At 37.5% G+C, this 26,840-nt stretch overlaps 2 protein-coding genes across 3 annotated transcripts; one reads left to right on the forward strand and one right to left on the reverse strand.

Moving 5' to 3' along the window:
• Positions 1-1,869: 1,869 nt before the first annotated feature.
• On the forward strand, positions 1,870-15,937 carry LOC127636745 (sphingomyelin phosphodiesterase-like). Its single transcript, XM_052117443.1, has 6 exons — positions 1,870-2,715; positions 6,194-6,969; positions 9,061-9,232; positions 10,038-10,114; positions 13,619-13,764; positions 14,466-15,937. Exons 1-6 carry the CDS (start codon positions 2,491-2,493, stop codon positions 14,888-14,890), a joined length of 1,821 nt encoding a protein of 606 aa, XP_051973403.1. The 5' UTR covers positions 1,870-2,490; the 3' UTR covers positions 14,891-15,937.
• Positions 15,938-16,724: 787 nt separating this feature from the next.
• Positions 16,725-26,445, reverse strand: LOC127636598 (phosphatidylinositol 3,4,5-trisphosphate 3-phosphatase TPTE2-like). Of its 2 annotated transcripts, XM_052117229.1 has the most exons (20): positions 26,183-26,445; positions 25,916-26,029; positions 25,619-25,713; positions 25,326-25,403; positions 25,181-25,228; positions 24,812-24,973; positions 22,860-22,979; positions 22,642-22,741; positions 22,468-22,531; positions 21,372-21,436; positions 20,763-20,823; positions 20,546-20,627; positions 20,352-20,440; positions 20,059-20,120; positions 18,924-19,004; positions 18,706-18,811; positions 18,472-18,569; positions 18,206-18,301; positions 18,007-18,077; positions 16,725-17,891 (listed from the first exon to the last, which is right to left on the reverse strand). In XM_052117229.1, exons 3-20 carry the CDS (start codon positions 25,666-25,668, stop codon positions 17,789-17,791), a joined length of 1,536 nt encoding a protein of 511 aa, XP_051973189.1. In that variant the 5' UTR covers positions 25,669-25,713; positions 25,916-26,029; positions 26,183-26,445; the 3' UTR covers positions 16,725-17,788. The 2 variants fall into 2 exon arrangements, with proteins under 2 accessions (XP_051973189.1, XP_051973187.1); XM_052117227.1 differs by having other exon boundaries at positions 25,916-26,445.
• Positions 26,446-26,840: the final 395 nt, after the last annotated feature.

A 26,840-nucleotide genomic window follows, 5' to 3' on the forward strand; every position in this document is an offset into this window, starting at 1 on the left:
ATCACTCGTGCAGCCCCAGACCATGACAATCCCACCACCATGCTTGACTGTAGGCAAGACACACTTGTCTTTGTACTCCTCACCTGGTTGCTGCCACACACGCTTGACACCATCTGAACCAAATAAGTTTATCTTGGTCTCATCAGACCACAGGACATGGTTCCAGTAATCCATGTCCTTAGTCTGCTTGTCTTCGGCAAACTGTTTGCGGGCTCTCTTGTGCATCATCTTTAGAAGAGGCTTCCTTCTGGGATGACAGCCATTTGATGCAGTGTGCAGCATATGGTCTGAGCACTGACAGGCTGCTGGGGTCTTGGCAATCTTCTTAAAGCTTAGGCCATCTTTATGTAGAGCAACAATTCTTTTTTCAGATCCTCAGAGAGTTCTTTGCCATGAGGTGCCATGTTGAACTTCCAGTGACCAGTTTGAGGGAGTGTGAGAGCGATGACACCAAATTTAACAAACCTGCTCCCCATTCACACCTGAGACCTTGTAACACTAACGAGTCACATGACACCGCGGAGGGAAAATGGCTAATTGGCCACAATTTGGATATTTTCACTTAGGGGTGTACTCACTTTTGTTACCAGCGGTTTAGACATTAATGGCTGAGTTATTTTTAGGGGACAGCAGATTTACACTGTTATACAAGCTATACACTCACTACATTTCATTGTAGCAAAGTGTCATTTCTTCAGTGTTGTCACAAGAAAAGATATAATCAAATAATTACAAAAATGTGAGGGGTGTACTCACTTTTGTGAGATACTGTATGTATTACAATGTAATGTATGTAATAGTTAAGGTTATTAATACATTTGTAACATTAAAAGTTGTGAACATTATCACAGTTAATGCATTATGAACTAACAATGAACAGCTGTATAAATTAACATTAAACAAGATTAATAAATGTTGAGAAACAGTGTTCATGATACCTACACTGTATCGGACAACTAACTTTATGGATTTTTTTTCCTAAAATGTATAGAAACTCACCCTAAAAAGATAATTTTGTCTTGTTGAACAAACAAATCATTTTAAGTTAAACAAACTTAAGATAATAAATGTCATGAATCAAAAGGTTTAGTTTATAAAACTAGCACTGCATGTAATCTTAACTCAAGTTTATCAGTTTATGAAACTTAAAATTTTAAATTGCACATATTAACTTTTTCTAGTAAACTGTGTATTCATATTCTTCTACTTGAACTGTGAGCTGAAAACCTTCATTTTCATTTGCTGATTTAATTTGATGTTTTGCATAATGCATTTGTGTTAAGGAATGTAACTTTAACGTAAAATGTTACCATTTCATTTATTGGGTAGTTAACATGAAATGACGTGTTCTGGTGTGTGACATACTTAATCTAGAACTATTTTAAACAATATTTATTTTTTTATTATTATTGCAGAGCAAAGACATCCACATAACAGCAGGGGTTACAAAGACAAAAAGGGACCACAATTAAAAGACTAATTGTTCAATTAAATTCGGTTCTTCAGCTAATTAAATATAATTTTTTTTCTCACACTTTTATAATTATCCATACACGTTTTATGACGTCATATTGACTGCGCGAGCCAATACAATGTTTGTTTGTATCAAGGCAAAATTTGTACTTTTCCAATTCAATTGTCACACACACTATACAGTATATTATAAATAAATGTACAATATTTGATAATTAACATTCATATTTCATAAAACATGGGCACGTTCAAACTCGATGAACGACATGTTTCCTCGGTTTTTGAGGTATGTTTTCTCTCTCGTTTGGTGGGTTTGTCAGAGGTGTTACCCAATCAGCAGTGACGTGTATATAACCCGTATTAAAAAGGCAGTGCGCACAATGATCACACTAAATTCTTTTACAAATGTGTCCACTGCTGCTTGGTGAATGCAACAACTGAATCCTGAAATGCGAGGCAACCACAGTTTCCACATATCCCTTCCCTCGATTGGGATGTTCTCTGCTATTCTGGATGGCAAGGGCAGTGACTGTAACATTGAGTGTATTTTGTAGTATTAAACACGTCTTTAAACCGATTTTATCAGGCTCCGAAAATTCTTGGAAAAGGACGCAAAGAATGACCTTCTCGGCTGACATTGCAACGCTTGCGTAACACAACAGGGTGTTCAACGCAAGACCGTTTCCTTTTAAATAAACGTTTTGCAATGTTTTGTCGGGGCTGAACGTGCCCCAGTACATCACGTGTTTCGTTTCTGCCGGCAACAGCAGGTCATGTGATCAGTCAGCTGACGCGATATAAATCGCTCGGGACGTAATGTATTTGTCAAGACACAACCGTTGTCTTTTCGAAGTACAGTTCACTATTTGCAGCTGCTGAAAACACGGCTAGGTTTTGGTGCTATTCAGCTTCCTGATTGTTTCTACAGATACTGTCACACCTATTTCACGGGATTTAATCATAGATAACACCTAGACTTCTTCCTAAAGTGTCGCTCACTGCGTTGATGTTTTCGGCATGAGGCTTCCAGGATTCGGGCTGTCCACCGTCTGCGGTGTTTTCATAGTCTGGACATTGTTTTCAGTGCCGTTGTCTGCTTCATACCCTCTTGAAGGAGGAACAGATGGACCCGAGTTGAGGTTCGTGGATCAAATTGGTCGATTCAAGGTCGGATTCAGCTGGCACAACGTCTCCTGCACGATGTGTAAAGTCATATTTACCACTGTTGATATTGCGCTGATGGTGAGAACTGCTCTTCCTTGCAATTGCATATTCTAGTTTCCTAGTTGTAATAAATATTGACATTTTTGAAAAGTTATGAATGGGTGTATCTCATGAAACCTTTTAAGAACATGTCTCGTATATCTCATGTGTCATATTTCAACCCAAAATAAAATATAAAGAAATAATGAATCATAATTTGCTTAAAGAAGAGGAAGATTATTTAGGGACCATTAAGCTTTTTGCATTGTGACATTTACATGAAAGTACATTCATTTCACAAATCTTTCTTTAAAAGATTGATAATAGTAGTTAAAACGTTTCATATTTATACATTGTTAGTATTTGAAATAAACTGCATTAAATGTGTTGATTTTAAATAGAAATTCTATTACAGATTTTTTTTTTTTTTTTATCTTTTTTTAATAATATTAAGAAATATCTGTATTAGAGTCATGAGAATTGCTATTGAGAATAATGAGCATTTATATATACATTGGTGTCCAAAAGTTTGGAATAATGTACAGATTTTGCTGTTTCAGAAGGAAATTGGTACTTTTAATTCAACAAAGTGTCATTGAACTGATCACAAAGTATAGTCATGACATTACTGATGTAAAAAAACAGCACTATCACTATTTGAAAAAAATTATAATAATTTTTGATCGACTCTAGACCGCATTTCCAGCTGCCATCACTCCAACACTTTATCCTTGAGTAATCATGCTAAATTGATCATTTTTAACTAGAAAAAACAGGACATTATATCAAACACAGTTGAAAGATATTTGGTTCATTAAATGAAGCTTAACATTGTCTTTGTTTATTTTTGAGTTGCCACATTATGCAATAGACTGGCTTGTCTTAAGGTCAATATTAGGTCTGAAATGGCAAAAAAGAAACGGCTTTCTCTACAGACTCATCAGTTAATTTTAGTTTTGAGGAATGAGGCTATACAATGCTTGAAATTGCCCAAAACTGAAGATTTCTTACTATGGTGTACACCACTTTCTTCAAAGACAAAGGACAACTGGCAATAACAAGGACAGAAAGAGATGTGGAAGGCCCAGATGTACAGCTAAACAAGAGGATAAGTTCATCAGAGACACTAGTTTGAGAAATCGACACCTCACATGTCCTCAGCTGACAGCTTCATTGAATTCTACCTGCTCAACTTCAGTTTCATGTACAACAGTAAAGAGAAGACTCAGGGGTGCAGGCCTTATGGGAAGACACAAACATTGGACCGATAATTGGAAAAGTGTGTTATGTATCTTAACCCCATTTTTGAACCCATTTGTGGGATCAGCTAGACTGTAAGGTGCGTGAGAAGTGCCCGACAAGACAGCCACATCTATGGCAAGTGCTAAAGGAAGCGTGGGGTGAAATGTCTCCTGAGAATCTGGACAAACTGACAGCTAAACTGCCAAAGATCTGCAAAGATATAATTGCTGCACATGGAGGAATTTTTGATGAGAACTCTTTGTAGTTTAAGTGATGTTTCAAATTGTAATAGTAATTTTTCAAATTATTAATGTCTTTACTATACATTGTGATCAGATGCATTAGCAGTACTAACTGTGTGTGTGTGTGTGTGTGTGTGTGTGTGTGTGTGTGTGTGTGTGTGTGTGTGTGTGTGTGTGTGTGTGTGTGTGTGTGTGTGTGTGTGTGTGTGTGTGTGTGTGTGTGTGTGTGTGTGTGTGTGTGTGTGTGTGTGTGTGTGTGTGTGTGTGTGTGTGTGTGTGTGTGTGTGTGTGTGTGTGTGTGTGTGTGTGTGTGTGTGTGTGTGTGTGTGTCCATTTAATGTAATGAGAATTTTGGGGGAATTTAATAGTCCTAAAATGTGTGCTACAATTTCATAAAGGGACAGTTCACCCAAAAATTTTAATTCTGAAAACTGGGCTGTTTGTGATGTCATCACAACAACATTCCGCAGTCAATATAGGTAATATTTAAAATTGACGTAATCTAACTAAAGGCATTCAAATCTGTTTCCGCACCACTGGCACAGAGAGCGATCAGGCTTGTCATTGTATTCACAGTTAACAAATTCCTTTGCAGCTGTCTTCAGTTTCTGATATTACTGGAACACTCTACTGGTACAAACTGTGTGTTATTATGTATGGGTCCCTCTTATGTGTCTATTAAATTGTTTGACAATCTTCTATTGTTTGTGTCTGCATTCAACAACATAACACAAGCACAAAATGCCCTGTGTTTTATACAGATTTTAAAGCAGCATATTGCTTTCGGCATTGTGTGAATCCCCAATAATAGGATACAAAGCAATATTTGTTCATTATCCTACTTTGTCTAATGCTGCTGACTTTATGACTGATCTTCAATATCAATCTTGTCTTACTGTGAATTAAGACAAATTTCCCTCTTAAAAGAAGAATAACACAAAACCCACAGGTTTTAAAACCCGTCATTTTGCTATATAACATTGTGCAAACAGTATATGATCATTCTATGACTATCACATAAGTCATATAATAAAAGTATCATAACTACTTGCATAAACATCTGGACTTGTATAATGGAAAATCTCCTTATAGTGCAACACATGTCTACAAACAACATAGAATCAACTTTATTTCTGCCTTTTTTTTATTCAGGTTACGTGGCTTTTGTAGATCAGTGGATATGGGCTGATCAAACAAATGCATATTTTCACTTTTTTTTGTGGAAAGTGCAAAATGGCATGTTCACACATTTAAATGTATATCAGATGCTAAATCTACTTTGATTTACCAGGAATCTACTGTAACGTCTGTTGTTGTTTATGCTTGAGGACTTGCCATTGTCTGTTATCATTGCATAATTAATGAAGTACCTATGTGCAGGTTTTTGGGACTGTTTGGGGGTGTTTTAAAAAAATAATTGGTGGTTATATTCTTGTTTAATGTTAATTAAGTGGTTTTATATTATGTCATGGATTTATTGATTCACAGTGTCCAAGTTCTTGAAATTCCATACATCTATGATGCATGCTCGCATGCTCCGAAACACTGGTCCGAAACAATTGATTTTGTAAAAGTTTTAGAGCTTTAAGAAGTGATCACTAGTTTGGGTTATTCGGAGCCTGGACTATTGATTGCTCGAGCAAGACATCAGTTTTATCTTTGTTGCCTATAAAGACCAGGAAAGCAATGACTCAAAGCAGCTAGTAGTCATTTCTAATCAAGTCAATTCACATGATATTCTAGTTTTAATGCATACTGCCAGTTCCGGCGGCCCTGGATTCACACTGCCGTATATTTGGGGGTATCAAAGGCATTAATATGATGCTCAAAAATGCTGTTGACAGTAGGTAGGCAGGAGCCGCCTCCTACAATTCTTCAAACTTTGTAGAAAAGAAGTTTGTTTTCATCCATGTTTGTTTTTTATCATACAAACAATTTATTAAATGTTAGAAACGAGTAAAATTAAAGTAATTGGAGTCTGAACTGTTCAAAACTATAAAAAAATAAGTGTGTACCTTCATCTTTGTTCACAGAGTGACTCCAACACTGAGCGTGTGGCACATGCTGTTGGAGAGGCCTGTGCCCGACTGCACCTGGCCGATGCACATGTATGCAGAGATATCGCTGAGCTCTTCCGAGAAGATTTCATCCGTGCACTCCAGGTGTCCTTCCTCTGGCCCTCTGAGGCCTGCGCTCTGCTTGTGGGTCCAGCATGTGGTCATTTCGACATCTATGCCCCATGGAACGTATCCCTGCCGGGGGTACCCAAACCTCCAGTTACGCCACCCACCCCTCCCAAACAGGGCTCTCCAAAAAGCAGGATCCTCTTCCTCACAGATATCCACTGGGATGCCGAATACACAGAGGGCAGCGTTGTCGATTGCAAAGAACCGCTGTGCTGTCGTAATGAATCTGGGAGGGCCAGTTGGAAGCACCATGGAGCAGGACACTGGGGCACCTATGGCAAATGTGACCTTCCTCTACGTACAGTGGAGAATTTGCTCCAAAATGTAGCCAATTCGGGGCGTTGGGATTGGGTGTACTGGACAGGAGACATTCCAGCACACAACGTTTGGTCTCAAACCAGAACTCAACAGCTGAACGAGCTCAGTACTATCTCTAGACTTATCCTGAAAAACCTGGGGCCTAATGTAACTGTGTACCCTGCGGTGGGAAATCACGAGAGCACGCCAGTAAATAGTTTCCCACCTCCATTTGTACATGGCAATCTGTCTTCCCAATGGCTGTATGACACCATGGCAAAAGAATGGGCTCACTGGCTGCCTAAAGATGCCCTGGAGACTATACGGTAAAACATAAATGCACTTCCATGACAGTAACCATATTTATAACTGCGTTTTCACACTGAGCACTTACTTAATCAGCCAATCCTGTGGCAGCAGTGCAATGAATAAAAGCATGCAAATACTGGTCAGGAGCTTTAGTTAATGTTAACATCAACCATCAGTATGGGGAAAAATTGTGATCTCAGTGATTTCGACCGCAGCAGGATTGTTGGTGCCAGACGGGCTGGTTTGAGTATTTCTGCAGGGTTTCAGTGGGTCTTAAAAAGTCTGAATTCGCCTATCCGCAAATGAAGGCCTTAAAAAGGTTTTTTTGAGCAACAAGTCTTAAATTCATAAGGTCATGGCAATAAATGTAATGAGGGATCGTTTTTTCATTGCTGTTATGTTGGGTGACCAGATGCCCCTTAAAAAGGGGACTTGTCCCGGTGTCCCGACAATGTAATTATGTCCCGGTTTCAGCTTGTAGGCTCACATATGTTTTTCTAATTACATTTTAATATACTAATTTTCATTCTTGCTATTGTCTTTAGAATTGTTTGCAGAGAAGAGAAGCAATTTCGATGCGTCGCATGTTGATTTGATGATACTTTCATTCTAGTCTTTCTGCAAATCTGCTGAAGTGTATCTGGTTAACATGACAATTACATCATGCGCTTGGCATGCACTCTGTCATCAGTCAGCACTTGTAGAAATGCACCAATAAAAATTAGTTTTCAACAACAAGCTAAAATAAGCCGATACATTTCTTTGTGTAACACTTGAATATGTAAGCGAGTATTTTTCTGGCAATGTTCAATTCCCCACGAGCACGGAGGTAAATCGGAGAGTGTCACATTTAGACTCCCACAATGAAATTGGTACATTGTACAAGCACTTATATGTTGAGATGTGGGGGTTGTATTTTGAATTTTAGGTTACAATGTTGTGAATTGTTACAATGTGTACCTGACATAAGTCATTTTATAATTACATATGCAATATGACATCATATGGATAGAAGAGGCTACATGGAATTTGTACATTTAAAAAAAAAAGCTAAAATGTGGTTAAATCATGGAAAAATAAATCAAATATTTATTTCTTAGTTTCCACACCCCTTTAAGAATGTATACAAATGGCCTATATATTTTTATGTAGTACTGCCCTTAAAAAGCTACAGAACACAAAATGTACTCCTATTTAAACAAATCATCCTGTTCATAAGTTTGCACCCCTTGCTTCTTGTGTTGCCTTCTTTTTTTACACAAACAGTCATTGATTTTCAAGAAAGCAACACATCATATTAAAAACCAATGGAATGTAAACTTCTATACAGGATCATGTGTGTAAATTCCATCACACACACACACACACACAAGTGTCCCGTTTTGAGACTTTAAAAATCTGGTCACCCTGTTTAAGTTATTTTAGATTGAAGACTACGCTTAATTTCTGTGCCACATGGCTTACATTATATCTCTAAATATTAATTGAACTGTATGCAGTATAGGTGTTGGTATGTGCTGTTTCATCTCTCAGTACGTGACAGCTGTGTCGTAGAGGAATATAGCTGATACAAGGGGTCTGATCAGAAGGTTTAAGTTATTTCCACATTCTGGTGGTTGGGAGCAGAAGTATTCAAACTAGTATACAAATACTTTTTGTAAAATTATTTTAAAGTTAATGGAGATCAATTGAAAGTTGCATTTTTCAAATTATTCCGTACATTTTCTTTAGTTGGTCTTAAAAAGGTCTTTAAATGGTATTAAATTTAGCTTCATAAAACCTGTTCTGTAACTGCTGATCTCCTGGGAATTTACACCCACAACGGTCTCTAGCGTTTACTCCAAATGGTCCAAAAAACAAAAAACATCCGGTGAGACAGTTCTGCTGGTTTGAGCTGATAGAAAGGCTACTATAACTCTGATAACCACTCTGTACAATTGTAGTGAGCAGAAAAGCATCTCAGATTGCACAATATATCGAACCTTGAGGCAGATGGGTGTTCCTAATAAAGTGATCAGTGAGTGCAGATCTGAAATGTTATCAGTCAAAAAATGCACTTGGATGTGCCTTAGTAAACACAGATGTTTAATTTAATATGTCTTCTTCAGACATGGTGGTTTCTACACTGCAGAAGTCGAGCGAGGTTTGAGAGTGGTGTCTTTGAACATGAACTTTTGTGCAAGAGAAAACTTCTGGCTTATGGTAAACTCTACAGACCCAGCAGATCAACTCCAGTGGCTTATTCACATTCTACAACAGGCCGAGAACAAGGGAGAGAAGGTAAGAAGATCAGAGAATCTGCCCTGCTATCCATTTTTATATTTCTTTCCTCCCAAAATGAAACTCAAGGAGATGTTAAGCAGAATGTTAGGGACTGAAAGTCTCAGTAACTATTCATATTCGTAGTGAAGTAGCCTATTTATTGAATATTTTATAACATCTTGGACAAAATCAGAAAATGTATGTAGATGTTGAAGCTTTTACATGCTTGTAAGTTTAAGTTGTTTCCATCTGTCCACAGATATAATCTGCCAACATATAGGGCAAATAGACTTAACTCATTTGTTCCATTGGCTTTTTAAATAATTCAATGTGATTGTTTTGGTTTTTTTCATGTTGTATCTATTGTCCATTTTATTAATGTTTGTCTGATGGTGGTGTGTGTTTACTGCTGAATGTACAACAAATTGCACCTCGCGGACAATAAAGATGTCCTTGACCTTGTTGCAGCAGTTTAAATAGTTGCAACTTAAGTGTTATTTTAGAGTTAGTGGTTACTGTTGCCAACTGAGTATGAGTCAGACCAGCTAAAAGAGGTGTGACAGGTGGTTTTAAATGTGCTATATGCAGTGTTTCACAGTTTGGCTTTAATTGCAATTTTCTGCTGCATTACTTTTGTTTTTCTTTGTATCCTATTGCTGAAATTGTATATATTTTTTTTTTATCCCATTCATTTTATCATGAAAAGAGAATCAAGAACTATATACACAAACTTGTAAGGCCTCTACCATCTTCCCACTATCATTCCACACACTATACTGCTGTACCTTTAGCCAAAGCTTTGTCTGTATCTGTTTTTTGTTAGGTTCACATCATTGGTCACATCCCCCCTGGACTCTGCCTGAGCAGTTGGAGCTGGAATTACTATCATATAGTCAACAGGTCTGTGAATCTTTCTGTAAATACATTCTTTGCCCCATTTTACTGTACACAATGAGTAAACTTTGATCTGTTGTAATGCATAGCTAGGTCAACATGGTGGCGTGACTTCAGCCTGAGGGGTTGGAATAGTTGTTCTGTCTTTTATGATAAAAAGTGTCATAATTTTGGAACAATTGACTGTAACTGACTGTTCAGAGAATGGTCCAAGATGTCCACTTTCCTTTTATATAGCTTTACATAAGACAATGATTACTGATTGACTTAAGTTAACTCTTTACTGTACAGTTCCTTTATATAATTCATGTCTATAAAATGTATGAAGCATGTACGCACGCACGCACAAAGGTGTATAAAAATTAGGGGTGTAAAATTACATTGCATCAAATTGTATCATACGATGCTCACGATTCAATACCATTTGTATCGTACGATATATAAACAAACACAATATTGAGTTATTAAAACCAAGCATCGCAACACTGAGAGCTGCGAAACTATCTCCTCCCCGGAGAGGCGGCACTGAGCGTTCACAGGAAAAACAGAGCAACACACCGTATATAGTCGAGAAGATCGATGCCAAACAAGTAGATAGTAGCGTTACACCTTGTCGAATTTGCCAAACAACGGTGTCATGTCCTGGCACAACAGTACATCAAACATGTTGTTTTATTTACGCTAACATCACCACGAAAATCTGTGGATTTGCGAGGCAAAAACGGCAGGAGCAAAGTTTCATTTAACATCCAGCCTCTCCCAGACGACACGGAGCATGACACTGAGCAAGACGCTCATAAGTAACAAAAACAAGCTTATTCAAAAATCTGCCATGTAAGAACCAGCGATTACATGACACTTATACTCTGCTTTTGACGTGAAATGAAAACTGATATTAGCACAACATTAGCCCACATGTTATATGCCAGTAATTACGGCAGTAAAGTTTACATGGAAAGTGAAACCAGCGGAAGAGGCCAAAAATATTCTGCGTGCCGATTGGTATTTGCTAAATGATATTGGATGACCAGAGGTCAGGTTCATCTCTGTTTTTTTTGTTCCCCTCTAAATGAGTTAAGTTTTTCCTTGCTACAGTCAGTTTAGCTTGATCACTGGGGGCTTTCAGACAACAAGGCATGATTTTCTATAAAGCTGCTTTGAAACATGTATTGTGAAAAGTGCTATACAAATGCAAATGACTTGATTGTAGACAAAAAGATGCAAATTGAGTTCTTATGAGTTTTTCTCATTACATTAAAACAAAATAAATGCAGTGCAGTAGATATCTGCTTGTTGCCAATGTCAGACATTTATGATTTAAAAGACATTGTTGAATCCTTGAATGAATTTGAGCAAAACATTCGTAAGGATCTGAGCAACTTTGACAAGGGATAAATTGTGATGGCTAGACGACTGGGTCCGAGCATCTCCAAAACGGCAGGTCTTTTGGGGTGTTCCCGGTATGCAGTGGTTAGTTCCTGCCAAAAGTGGTCCAAGGAAGGACAACCGGTGAACTGGCGACATAGTCATGTGTGCCCAAGTCTCATTGATGTGCATGGGGAGTGAAGGTTAGCCCATCTGGTCTGGTCCCACAGAAGAGCTACTGTAGCACAAATTGCTGAAAAACTTGCTGGCCATGATAGAAAGGTGTCAGAACACACAGTTCATCACAGCTTGCTGAGTATGGGGCTGCGTAGCCGCAGACTGGTCAGAGTGTCCATGCTGACTTGTCCACAGCTGAAAACTCCTGCAATGGGCACATGAGCGTCAGAACTGGACCATGGAGCAATGGAAGGTGGTCTGGTCTGATGAATCACGTTTTCTTTTAGATCTTGTGGATGGCCGGGTGATGATGCGTCATTTATCTGGTAAAAAGATGGCAGCAGGATGCACCATGGGAAGAATGCAGGCTGGCGTTGGCAGTTTGATGTAATGGGCAATGTTCTGCTGGGAAACCTTGTGTCCTGGCATTCATGTGGATGTTACTTTGACACATACTACCTACCTAAAGATTGTTGCAGACCACGTATACTCCTTCATGGCAACAGTTTTCCCAGCAGTATAATGCGCACTACCACACTGCAAAAATTGTTCAGGAATGGTTTGAGGAACATGAAAAAGCGTTAAAGGTGTTGACTTAGCCTCAATTCCCAAGATCTCAATCCGATTGAGCATCTGTGGGATGTACTGGACCAACAAGTCCGATCCATGGAGGCCCCACCTTGCAACTTACAGGACTTGAAGGTTCTGCTGCTAACGTCTTGGTGCCAGATTATTTTTAAAGGAAACGCCTCACCGTTTCATCTTAAATGGAGTTATATTTAATGTGTTTGAGCTTTCTTAAAGTTCAAATATTACGGAAGCAGATCATGTAAATAACTAAACTCCGAAACTGTTTTATCTTTGTGTGGTCAGCACCTCTTCTATGAGTAGCGCAGCTGTCTGATCTAATGGGGAGAGATTGAAACTGCACCCGGCTGATGCACACTCTGTCACGTCTCTCGAGCATGCATGCTTAATTATAACGTGATGCTAACAACGTATTGAATCATAATATGTGTCACTGTGCATTTCTTATCGTGTGGAAAATGTGCAACTTGCAGCTCTATTAACTTGAGTTAAAGTTGAAGTGCACAGAAAAGTGAGAGAGGAAGTCTTCACCCCATTATATACTGCAACAAAATATGTTTTTTGATTTGGCTTGTTTTCCAATATAAATATCTTAAAACTCATTTAAAACAATGTACATTTTCTTTAGTAGCTGTACTGCAGAAGAGAAAAATATTTTCTGAGAATGTTGAAATATATTATTAAAAATGATAATATATATATATATATAAAATAATATTAAAATATCTAAAAATCCTTTAAAAAAAAGATGCATTCACCTGAGAAGAAGCATATAAGTTATTTAGACTTCTTTTTAGAGAATAAATCTTGAATAGAAGTGTATTTTGTCTTTACTGCACTCACAGAAGTATAACCAAGTGAAAAAATACACTTATATACAAAATACACTTACTGTATATTTAAGATACATTCTCTTAATGCAAGTCTAAATATCTTATATGTTGCTTCTAAATTAAATGTATCTTGTTTTGTTTTTTAGACCATTTTAAATGGAAAACCATTGAGTGAGGGCAAGTTTATGCTATACTTGTGACACAAGCATACAAATCGGCTAAATTGTTTTTATCTTTAAATCTAATGAAGTGCAAAGGTTTCTGTGAGGTTTAGGGGTAGGGGATAGAATATATCTTTAGCCTGCTATAAAATACATGAAAGTCTATGAGATGTCCTCACAAGTATAATAAAGTGTGTGTGTGTGTGTGTGTGTGTGTGTGTGTGTGTGTGTGTGTGTGTGTGTGTGTGTGTGTGTGTGTGTGTGTGTGTGTGTGTGTGTGTGTGTGTGTGTGTGTGTGTGTGTGTGTGATATCCAGTATACTGTAATTTATATAATCTATCTGACATTTCACAATTCAATTATTATATTTTTTGTTCCTTTGCCAGGTATGAGAGCACAATAACTGGTCAGTTTTTTGGACACACGCACGTTGATGAGTTTCAAATGTTCTACGATGAGGAAACATTGAGCCGTCCACTGGGTGTGGCTTTCATTGCTCCAAGTGTCACCACATATGTCAATCTGAACCCAGGTACAGTTCACTAAACTATATTAAGAGCTCACATTTAGAACATTATATTAAGAGTTCACATCTTTGATCAGGGAAATGGTGTTTTCCAGGTCTGGAATAGTCATGGGAATTTCTATAGTGAAAATGCAATTTATTTATTTTTTTCAGTGCTCTTCAATTTTTCATCAAAATGTATATTGTCTAGGGTAAAACTTGCCTACATCCATAGTATGATTTGTGAGCAAACCGGTTAACAAATCAGTCTAAATGATACATAAGAAGCATATCAGTCGAAATGAGAACAATGATTAAATATTGCTGCAAGCTGCAATTACGGGGCAGAGCATCAACATTGCAACAACCCATGACCTCACAGAGCATAATCATAATTATAATAATAATAATAAGAAGAAAGAATACTAACGAAAACAATAGGTGAAACATCACCTTTGGTGCTTGGCCCCTACAAATCCTTCTCCAGTAATAAAAGATGTCTGGAAAGGTAATAGAATTGTGATCGAAAAGTATTGGAACACTGTATATTACTTTGGAGAATAATTTTTTATTGTAATTATTATTAATGTAGTCATTTATTGAACATTGGTGTATTTTTATCATATTTCTGTTGCCACAGTTCTATAAAAGTGAATTAAATCACTTGATTGGCATGGTAATTTCACTGTGACACAAGGTTTCTCATGTTTTTCTTTTAATATGTCCAGGATATCGTGTGTATTATGTTGATGGAAACTACCCAGGCAGCAGTCGCATGGTTTTGGATCACGACACCTTTATTCTTAACCTCACACTGGCCAACAACCAACCTGAAAGCCCAGTTGAACCCACAAAACCAGATGCCAACCCATCATGGACCTTATTGTACCGCGCTTCTGAGGCCTACGGTTTGTCCACCCTCTTTCCATCAGACTTGGACAGTTTAATCAAAGTATTCGTTAATGACGACCATGTGTTCCAGCTATTCTGGCACCTCCATCATAAAGGCCACGTATCAAAGCCCTGCAAGGACACCTGTAAGACAGAACTCATCTGCTTCCTGCATAGTGGACGCTACGACCTTCTAACGCAGTGTAAAATACTACATGCGAATGGAGAGGTTGTTCGGTCTGTTAGAAAAACAATGTGTTGAGTTAAGATCAGTCAACCTGGCATGAACCAAGGTCCTGTTAGTATCATAATCACCACAGAGCACTAATTAATTTAAAGGGATATATCACCCAAAAATGAAAATTGTCAACATTTATCTACCTTCATGTTGATCCAAACCTGTATGACTTCTTTTGTGGAAGACAAAAACAGTCCAAAACTCATCTCTTTTGTGCTCCATAGAAGAAAAAGCCATATGAGTTTAGAAAACATGAGGATGAGGAAATGACTATTTCCATTTTTGGGTGAACTGTCCCGTAAAAACCAAGCCAACATTACAGGGAATCTAATTATTATTATTTTTTTACACAAAATTGTAGCATTTGAATAATTTGTTGCTATGTATGTTTGTCTTTTCAGAGATTATCCAACTGTCCAACATTTTTGCTGTTCTTGTTTTACAGATTGTCTCAATAATGTTACTGTAGCTAATGACCACTGTTGGTTTTCAATGTCATAACATGTGTTGTCAAGAACACAACCTTAGGCTTCCCCTAACAAGGTAAAAAAATATATAATATTTGTCAGTGTTTCTCGTAAAGAAATTTGTAATTTAGGGCAGTGACCCTAAATGTATTGGTTGACTCAAACGGTGTGTTGGTGCCTTAAAGATGACTTGTACTCCTAAAAACCACAACTGCTCAAACTATTGTCTTCATTCTCACTTGTCTTTGGCATATGCGTCACTGTGGAGTGAACTGTGGTCAGTTGCTCTACATGTGTTATTTCCTGAGTAAACACATGTACACTGGAGCCTGTTCAAGGCTAATTGTATTTGATTACGTTGTTGATTCAGCCCCATGTCATCATTTACACACAATTTGTTTTAATGGGTTAAGAAAATATTGGAACAGATTCAATTGAGAACAATTAATTTGTTGTCATGTAATCTTTTTCTGACTCTATGAAAATTGCTTCATGCTTTATGAAAATTTTGCAATTATGCACTTCTATATACTGTGACTTTTTGAATGTAGAAATCATAGATTATCTGATGCAGATTTTGATTGAGTAAATAAATATTTGGCAGTCATCGCGATTGTGTGTTGTCTTGCCAAGATTTAATTTTAATATTTGGCAGTCATCGCGATTGTGTGTTGTCTTGCCAAGATTTAATTTTTTTTTTTCATCCGTGTTCTGGTAGGTTAAAGGGTAACCGTTTAGATTCTGTTTATACAGAAGTTATTTCAATGTGTAAACTCTCAAATACGAGACACCTTTGGCTTCACTAACAAATGGATGCAATGCGGGGAAGTGCCACAAGAGGGCATAGCCAATAACATGTCCATTCTGTGAGCGGTTTTCGGACATACAGGTAGTCCCCTCCCCCCAGACTCACACTATTGGCTGTAAGCAAGCAGCCTCCATGTTTTCTGATTGGCTAACATGAGCGGGCCCCGGTCAGATTCTGTTTGGCAGATTAACAGTTCACAGACAAGTGGGATTTCTCAAGATCCTATCGACATTTGTCAGGTAGTAGTGACAAAAATGTAAAAAATTACTTGAATATTGATTTTTTTTTTCTCATCCACACTTATTGTATAACTTCTGAAGACATGGATTTAACCACTGGAGTCATTTGGATTACTTTAAGATAGGTGGCCTAAGTGATTTTTGGACCTACAGATCTGAGATGTTCTTCTAAAAATCTTAATTTGTGGTCAACAGAAGAAAGTCATACACATATGGAACAGCATGAGAGTGCATAAATTAGATTGTTTTAATTTTGGTGTGAACTATCCCATTCACAAGGTATTAAAGTATAGTATAGTTTCTCTATACTGAAAATTCTCAATTTTAGTGAATTTCTTAAAAAAAAAATGTTTTAATATATATATATATATATATATGACAACTGTGAAAATATGATTATCTGTTTCCTATTTAAAGCTTAAACACATGATGACAAAGATATTTCATGCACACACAAAAAATCACATCACATTTCTGTTATATCTGTAGGTTTATCTGTAGTTTCCATTGGCTTCAGTTTGTAGTTTATCATAAGTATACATCAGGGGATATGGAAGTATATTAATGAAAAATGTCTTTGAACCAAAAAATACACTGAATTGCACTAATTGAAAAATAAACGCATTGCATTAACAGTGCTTGCATTTTTGCGGTTTCATATGGTTGTATATTTAAGCTATGAATAATTCAACTGAAAACATTTCACACAAAATGTCATCATTAAAAATCTAAGAAGAAAAATTGAACTTCCAGGAGACTGAGCCGTTGGATTTGCCACACCCCTCTTTCCAAAAGATACCAAATCTTCAACATTGTGCAGAAACTGTTGTTAAAAACAACAGCAGTAAAATAGTGCCCTCTACTGACAACTGTAATGAACAACATGGCTTAAAAATGTCAGTAAGCCTTAATAATTTGCTGCAACCAAAACACTATGAAAATGTGCAAAATGACTGAAAGTGTCATTGTCTGCGGTCACATTTTTGTTTGTTGTTTACAGAGTCTAGATTTCTTATAACACTTATTTCTTTAATATCTCTTTTGCATACCTTTCCATGAAATAAATCGCTTACAGCACCTTTAATATTCTATATATATTGGAAAGTGAATATTTATTACTCAATTTGTAATGATGACATTTTGTGTGAAATGTTTTCAACTGAAATATTCACAACTTAAATCCAAAAATATGAAATTGCATCCCCAAATTAAGCACTGTTAATGCAATGCACTTATTTTTTTATTTTGTGCAATTCAGCATGCTTTTTCCATAGACATATAAGCACCACCCCTTTATATCATTTTACCATTTTTAAGTAAGAGAGTACAAAAAAGGTAAATAATTGCACATCATTACAAGTAATTCATGGCCCAGAGTGTAGCAATGAACTGTCAGGGAATTCTCTCATCAAGAGTCAGTAAAAGACAATGTCACACCAAAGTCCTCCTTATAGATGTCCCAAGTCTTAGATTTGTGAGGATTGTCCAACTCTTCCCTTGAGAGATGGAGCCTAGGATGCAAACATCAAAGCAAAAGTGTTTAGTGAGCGCTTCAAAGGAATTATAGAAAACATCCAAATCATCTCTCAATCAAGCACTCTGTCCCAACTACTGATAAAGACCTACCTGTTGTTCTCTACAAAAGAGGTGTTAAACCAGAAATAGAATGGACAGTCCTCATACCCCTTTGGCAGGCCCTGGGAAGAGAGAACAAGTTATGTTTCTTGCAACAGGGAAAAGACGTTTACTATCAGTCAAACTCATTTAAACTACATAAAAAGAAACAGTTCAATAAAAAACCTCATAAAAGATATGGGTAACTCACAGCAGAGGAATCAAACATGACCTTTACATCTCCGGTTACAACAGGCCCTTCATGTAAACTGATCACCACTGCATTGTTGCCAGTGTCTGGAAACATCTGAAAAAAATGAAATAAACATGACAGGTCAACCAGATTGGAAGATGAAATAAAGCTCTATTTATCTAAATAGAATGTTGATCCAGTTAAGCAGCTGGACTATGCAACATCCAAAAGGTTTTTGTGGCATCTTATTAACATGACAAACAACTCCCGTTAGTGACACTTACTGCACAGTTCTCCTGTTTGGCGCAAACACACTGAAAGACCAGTTCTCCTTTCACTATGATCCTCACTTTTAGGTCACTCCCATTACCCTTTCCCACACCTGTAGAACAACCACAGCACAACCATTGGGGGAAAATGCATTATATGATTAACATTGATAAATACATTTTGATATTTTTATTAAATTAAGCCATTTTTTCAGTTGTCATGATTGCAGATATCAAACTGCATCTGACCTGCAATGGCGTGAATTCGAATGCTCTTTATCTTTAAGCTCTTCTGAGGTGGCAGCTGACGGTTGTATTGGTTCTTCATGATCTCATAATACCCAACATACCTGCTCTGTAAGTGCAAAAAAGAAAATAACAATAAGACTGTAACAAATAAATTACATTATATTCCATCTCCAGACTGAATTCATAGATTCTAATGTAGTCAAATTGTAATGTCTCACCTGAGAGGGAGTTTCAACACCTTGGAACTTTGAACTCATACTTTTATCAGTCCGTCTTTCCCCAAAATAGTCCAAACTCTCCTGCAAAATTGGTTAGGAAAAATAATTCGAAAACAACAGTCTTGGAAAGGCTCTAAATCTAAACAATCTAAATAAATATTAACCCTATAAAGTCATGCAAATCATAATTCGATACATGATATTCTAAAGCCTCTACTACATCATCAATGTGATGAATACTTGTGCTGAAAAACTTGTTGCATGCAATGTACTAGATGTCTACTGCTGACTGGTTACATTTCTGTGCTCTCCTGGAAGAAGAAGACCTTGTAATATAATTTCTAAAACAGCCACCTTTGTGTTGTGATGCACATGTTTTTTTGCTGTGAAATTTTAGCTTGCTTTAATAAAGTAAAATAATAATGTTTATATTATTACTGATATTTAAAAATGAGTATTTGCTGAATTGAAGCAGCTTGTGCTTGGTTAAAATTTTGTACATTATTTTAAAGAAAGTCATACTGAAACAAGCTTTTGAGGTATATCTCTCAATCATTACATTACACAGAGCTTTGAATATACTGACATATATTTTTTAAAGATATATTTAAAGTGGGAACTGATATTTGCATGTGTATATATATATATGTGTGTGTGTATATATATATATATTTTCTGTCATTATAAACACCTCATTGTTTAACACTGCAAGCTATTATGTCATCTTAGCATAACCTCCTGAGACCCAGCAACAATTTTAAAAATGTTGCTTTTAAATGTCAATATAGTGTTCTTTGCATAAAAATAATGAGATAATTAATGATAATATGGTCATATGATAATATATGTATATACACAGTGGCAAGAAAAAGTATGTATATCCTTTACAATTAGCTTGTTTTCTGGATTCATTGGTCATAAAATGTGATCTTATCTTCATCAAAGTGTAGATTTAAGTGCTTATATAAGTCAAAGTAGCTCTAACCAACACCTTTAATCTATAGATGAATTGCTAGGTCTCTCTCTCTCTCTCTTATACATATACACATACATATATATATATATATCTTTTAGATTTTATTAGACTATTACTTCATATGTCAGGCTTTATATAGTGTTAAAACACCTAATGTACCTGTGCACTCTCAAACTGGTCACTGTCAATGAGCCAAGTGCACACCATAGTCCCGGTTCGTCCTGTTGGACAAAATCAGAACCTTTTAATAATCAGAATTGTGATCTTGAACTTCACCAATTTACTAAATTGTATTTAAGAGGGTACGATAGGAAAAACTAATCAATAAATCAGTACACATAAATTCACAAAATACCCCTTTAAGAAGTTACAATTATATGTAGAACATTTCATAGCTATACAGTGGAGTTAAATTCGAGAGCACACATAGCACATCATCCAATAAAACAAACCTTTTCCTCCTTTGCAATGAATGGCAATCACATTCCTCGAATCTGCTGCCATCCACTCCCTAACACTGGCTGTGTAACGCAGCATGTCCCTAACAGTATCAAAAACAGACCAAGATTAATGCACCTCATCAAGATCTTTAAGCATACATCAAAGAAAAAGGTTTTAGGATTAGCTGTGATGACAACACACTTACTCCAGCGATGGCACATTATGGTCATCTATCATAACACGCTCTACTCTATAGTGAAAGAATTGTGGGTCGTAACCCTTCTCACCTGAAACAAGAGGTCAAGTTGGGCATAATCTTTTTCATGTATATTTAAAACAAAGAACATGGTTTGAAATGTAAATATATTGGCTATAAACGCAAAGAAATTAGACACAGATAGACAACAGAATCTTCTACTCACTACAGAGATTATACACCTTGTAGTTATCAGGATGTTTGGTGTCCAGGAATCTAGCAACCTCCTGAAATGCATCACATTTATTTATTGATGATCACACACTTGTTTTCGTGTAATTTTAAACAAAAGATTCAAAGTTCAGTCATAACACTCTACATGGTGCAAGATGATAGGTTCTTTGAAAATGTAATCTGTTAAATCAATCGGATCGCATGGGGCAGCTGATTGATCCTTCGACTTGCAATCTGTTAGCCAATCAACTTGCATACTTTCTCTTTGTCTTGCATTTAAATTGCCCGAGTTGTTTGCAGGTAAGTCGGTTTCACTTTAGCATAATCTAAAACCCTCCTCCTCCTCAGCACCACCTCTCTAAATCTGTTTCAAATGTTGTCTACGATGCTTACATAAAATGACTTGCTTGGAGAAAAAATTTACAAAAAAAAAAAAAAAGTAGCGATTTCGTGTTTGGGTTAAAATCTTAACAGTACAGATCTGGTTCGGGCTTAAAATCTGAGTAGGGTCAGGTTCGGGCTTTATTTTAAAACATCTACTAGAATATTTATTCACATTCCTAAAATGAATGAAAATGCTCTTAAATGCTTGTCAACTTACTCTGATGGGGTTCCGATAGAGTGCCTGCTTACCAGAAGATGGAAAGGACATGGCAATGACTCTTTCTGAGGGGAGAAAGTAAAAACAGTGTGTGACGAGGAGGAGGGCATGGCTGGGCCGTGAGTGCCCGCAATCAGTCTAATGAGCCAAGGAGAGGGATAAGGCCGAACTGGATGCGGCATTTAGAGAGAGACGGAGCCACACACAGCTGCTGTGTGTGTTTATGTTTGTGTCTTGATCAGTGAGGATTTCCTTTGGAATCCCCACTCGTGATATAATTTCGAAGACTGCCTCTGCAACACTATGTGCTGAGATGTTACGTAGAGGCACTGCTTTCAGATATCGTGTTGCATAGTCCACCAGAACTAATATAAAGCGATGCCCGCGTGCAGTCCACTCTAATGACCCGACGAGGTCCATGCCAATTCTCTAGAAGGGAACCTCGATCAACGGCAGTGGGTACACAATGGCGCTTTTGGGGTGGCCGGTGGATTCACCAACTGACATTCACGGCACATTCGCGTACGTTGCTGTGAATGCCCGGCCAAAAGAAACAGGCCATTATAAGGTTCAAAGTCTTTTTGTGACCTAAGTGACCAGCCATTAAGATTATAGTGAGCTGCCTGGAAGAGTGGTTCCCACCTCCTCCTTGCCCATTTTAACCCTGTTACATTGGTGCCAATGCCCGGGAAGGAGGAGGGACGTGCTGTCGTGGAGTCCTCGCCTCTGCTGTCCAAAGGAGCAGCCGCGGCAGTCCACCAGGGGACGGAGTCGCTGCAGACTGGCTCGCTACTGGCTGCGGAGGGGCGTTCCATCCACCAGGGGTCAGAGGACTTGCTCCGGTCTGCCCCGGGAGGAGTGGCTGTCGTCCGCCAGAGGGTGAAGGAGTGGTCGAGGACCAGGCGACCGCTGTTTGGGAACCGGCAAGCTATTATTTCGCTATTATTTATTTATTTATTTCTCTCTCTCTCTCTCTCTCTCGTCTCCCTCCGAAGTCTCGGCAGGCGGGGATAGCCCCCTCTTGGAAAGAGAACTGACGAAATGGCTAAATATTAGCTGACTGCGTCAAAAAGCAAACCAAGGAAGTCAACCAAACCTGTGACATATGTGAGGTCCAGATCAAACCCATCTTTTTGGTACCGTCTTTTGTTTTCTGACACCTGTGTAAATTCCAGACACATTCATAAATCACATCACAATAAGATATCATAATCAGAGTATTATAACAATATTAGACGTTAAACGCTACTGTTCTGTTTAAGCCACTCACCATTCTCCTGGTGACTTTTTCAAGCTCTTGCTTCTGTGAGGCCAATCTGAAGATGCGTACCAAGATAATGATCCTAAGAGATCTCAGGAATGTGACAGCCCTGCAAACAGAGAGTCAAATATCAATAAAACACTTGTTACCGCAACTGTTGTAAATGACTACCTCAAAAATGTGAGCATCAGATATGATTTAACACAAAAATGTTCTCTGTGTAGTACCTAGGAATTAGGCTGGCTCCTGAGAGATCGGAAAATGTGTAGATCATGGTGACCACCAGCGTAATGGCCACAATAACAGCATCTATAATATTCAGCTTTGAGCTGAAATACACCTTGAATCTGAGAAATAAGATGGAAATAAGACTTTGTCTTTTAAACCAAGTCTTGATTATACTCATAAAACTAGTGCTTTTTCTCTCTAGGAAACTTGTCCAGAGAGATACAAATAAATGTTTAAAAAGCACTGAGGGCAGGGAAAATGTGTTTCCTGTAGATAACTTCCTATCATCTGGGACATATCATGTGAAACAAGACCATTACAGGGGCATACATTCTTGTCAATTAATGCTTTCTGTAATGGCTCTGTATCTGAGTTACAGATGAAACACATTGAAAAGAAATAGTATGTGAACCCTTTGGAATTACCTGCATTTATGTATAAATGTATCTTAAAATCTGGTTTGAACTTCTTCTAAGTTACACTAATGAACAAACACAATCCGTTTTAACTAATAACACACAAATTATTGTATTGTTTTTGTCATTCAAACATTCACAGTGTAGGTTGGTAAAAAGTATGTGAACCCCACTAATGACATCTAGATAATTAGAGTCAGGAGTTGGCTAACAAGTCATCCAATTAATTAAATGGGATTGGAGGTGTGGGTTTGAGCTACTTTGACTTATAAAAAGCAGTTAAAAACTTTGAGTTTGCCATAAGAAGCATCTGCTGACGTGGACCAAGCCTCACAAAAAAAAAAAAAGAGATCTCAGAAGACCTAAGATCATGAATTTTTGCTTTGCAAAAAGCTGGAAAGGGTTACAAAGTTATCTCGAAAAGCTTCCACTGTTGACTATTTTGTACTGTGGCTACTCTCCCTAGAAGTGGCCGTCCAGTCAAGATGACTCAAAGGGCACACCATAGAATGTTCAATAAGGTAAAAAGAACCCTAGAGTCACAGCTTAAGTCTTGAAGGAATCACTGGAACTGGTTAACATCTGTTCATGAGTCCACTATATGGAAAACATCAAATAGGCATGGTGTCCAATGCAGGACACCATGGAGGAAGTCATTGTTCTCAATCAAAAACATTGCTGCACACCTGAAGTTTGCCAAAGACTACCTTGACACTCCACAATGCTACTGGAAAATGTTTTGAGTACTGATAAAACTATGTTTGAATTGTTTGGGAAGAACACGCAGCGCTACATATGTCATAAAAAGGGCACTGTATGCCAACCTGAAAACATCATCCCAACGGTGAAGTACGGGTGGAGGGAGCATCATGATTTGGGGCTGCTTTGCTGCTTCGTGCCTGGACCACTTGTCATCATCGAGGGAAAAATGAATTCCCAAGTTTATCAAGATATCCTACAGGATAATATCATGGTGCTGTGCATCAGCTGAAGCTCAGTAGAATTTGGGTGATGTAGCAGGAACAATAACCCTTAAACATTAAAGTAAATCCACTACAGAATGGCTTCAGAAAAATTAAATCCACCTTTTGGAGTGGCCCAAACCATATAGAGATGCTGTGGAGCATTCACACCAGACATTTTAATAATATGGCTGAACTGAACAGTTCTGTAAAAAAGAATGGTCCAATATTCTATCTGAACGTTGTGCAGGTCCAATCCGCAGCTACTGGAAATGCTTGGTTGAGGTTACTGCTGCCAAAGGTGGATATTAAATCCAGGGGTTCACTTACTTTTTCCACAGCACTGTGAATGTTTAATGGGATGTGTTCAATAAATATATGAAAGATTATAATTGTTTGTGTGTTGTTAGCTTGAGCACATTGATGAGTTCACATTTTATAATTAATGCAGAATACCAGCTTATTCCAAAGGGATCACATACTTTTACTAGCCACTGTATGATGCTATGAAAGAAGATGTTAAAAGAGCAATTATTAAACAGAAAAACTACAAGTAGTTGAAACACTACTAACCCTTCCACATAAACACGGACCAGCACATCAATGAGGAAAAAAAAGGAGATGGCGAGGGAAATGGCCTCCAATGCACTTCCCACTTCACGGCTCTTGTTGGATAAGGACAAATCCACAATGACCAGAACGATGTCCACGATGATTAGTACCAGGCCAAAAACACTGCAAATTACAACAGGAGTGTATACATTTTCAAAAAACCTTTTCACCAAAAGTAAATATTACAAAGACTTTAAGATGGCAGCTAGTGCCATGTCACAAAAGTGGTACACACAAAGAACGATTGGATACAACTAGGACTTTATCTAAACAACTAGAGACCTTGAGAACCTTTTTATGCAGCATTTAGAATAAAATTTTAACACTCACCGAAATCCAAAGGACATCACAAAAGGAGCTATTGTCTTTCGGACACACCTAAAAAACCAGACAGAAGACAGGGTGAGAAATGACAATGTCCAGAGCAACACGCAAATTTTTATCGTCAACAAATAGTAGCCTACAGTTAACTTACTGGTACTTGGTGTCGGGCTCCCCACTCTCTTCCTTTCCATCATCGATCTGCACCTCTGCCTCCTCTTTCACTCCATTACTGGGCCACATATAAAACAGAAACACAAAATATGAGAAGATGACAAAATGTAAAATATTTATTGTCGCAAAAGGTTTACAACACTTCAGCTCTTACTGTCATTTCTTAAGCATAGCTTCTGGGAGTGCTGCTGAATTACTCATTTAAAGATGAGGGAGCAAAGGTCATGATGCTGTTAAAGTGTTAGTAGTTTTAATTGAATGTTATTCACTTACCCATTAACTTCCTTGGAATCTAACCCAGGGGTAAAATGCACTGATGTCATTTTTTTTAAGGGAAAGTTGCAAGGTTTTATATTTCTCTCTGAAAACTGGAAAGAAACATAAAAACAAAAAATTCAAATGAGGTTGGGGTCAATCAAGTTAAACCAGTTTCAAACAATATAGTAATTAAAATATGAAATATATAAATATATATATATTTATTATAATATTCAAATATAAGAGTATTGAGAAATAATGCATAATTAAGTCTTACGAACACAAACCTGACAGAAGTGCATGAATACTTACTTTACACCTTTAAATCCTCAGTGGGTCCAGATTCAAGGTTTCAGATGTGGATTGAGAACTTTTTTCCTGTTTAATATTCCATGAATCTCTAATCCCAAAATTGCTGGTAATAATCTGTAAACAGAAGTTTTCTAAATCAAGCGCATAGCCCTAAGTTAAACTAAATAAAGTTCTGAAAATATAAACACGCGTCGCATTCATTTATTTGTCATAATCTCCACAAGTTCATGTCAACGGAATGTGAGCATTGGGAAGAGGGATACAAACCGAACCGCGCATCCGGCAAAACTGTTTTCCTTCCCTTTGCTTGGCTTGCAACTTTTCTCTTTCCAGCTCTCTTCAAAAACACACAGATTTTCTACGTTTCATCTCTCCCTGACTTTCTTTACGAACATTGACTGTCTCGTGATTTTGGGTTTTTACAAAGGAAGGAAGTTCAAAGGTTAGTCGTAGTTTTCTTATTTCTCGCTCACGCGGCCCCCTCCTCCTCTCCTCTCCTGTTGCAGACGTAGCGGATTCTCCACTTCCTGATGCGCACTGAAGGCGCTCAAAATCAATATCAACGAGTGGTAAAGGTGCAAATAACATTAAATGTGCTTCCTTTAAATGAATCTATCTGTTACAACTCGGTAGTGTTATGATATCTCTCTCTTTCATAATTTGAACCATACTTGCGCCTTGCTGTCATTTAAATGTCACTGTGTGGCTACTACCCAGCTAACAATTTTTGGTTCCCAGAACATACTTAAGGTTTGTTTTTGGTTAGCCAATAATTTCTTTACATGAATAAAACGTTCTTTTTAGGTTTGAAGATAGTTCCCCCATAACGTTCTGTTAATGTTCAATCAACGTTCCCCAAATGTTCTGTTAATGTTCCCTTAACCTACATTTTCAACATATTGTCTTTGTTGATCCATTGTCTAAT

Source organism: Xyrauchen texanus, chromosome 44, assembly GCF_025860055.1.
Source record: "Xyrauchen texanus isolate HMW12.3.18 chromosome 44, RBS_HiC_50CHRs, whole genome shotgun sequence".
Classification (NCBI taxonomy): Eukaryota; Metazoa; Chordata; class Actinopteri; order Cypriniformes; family Catostomidae; genus Xyrauchen; species Xyrauchen texanus.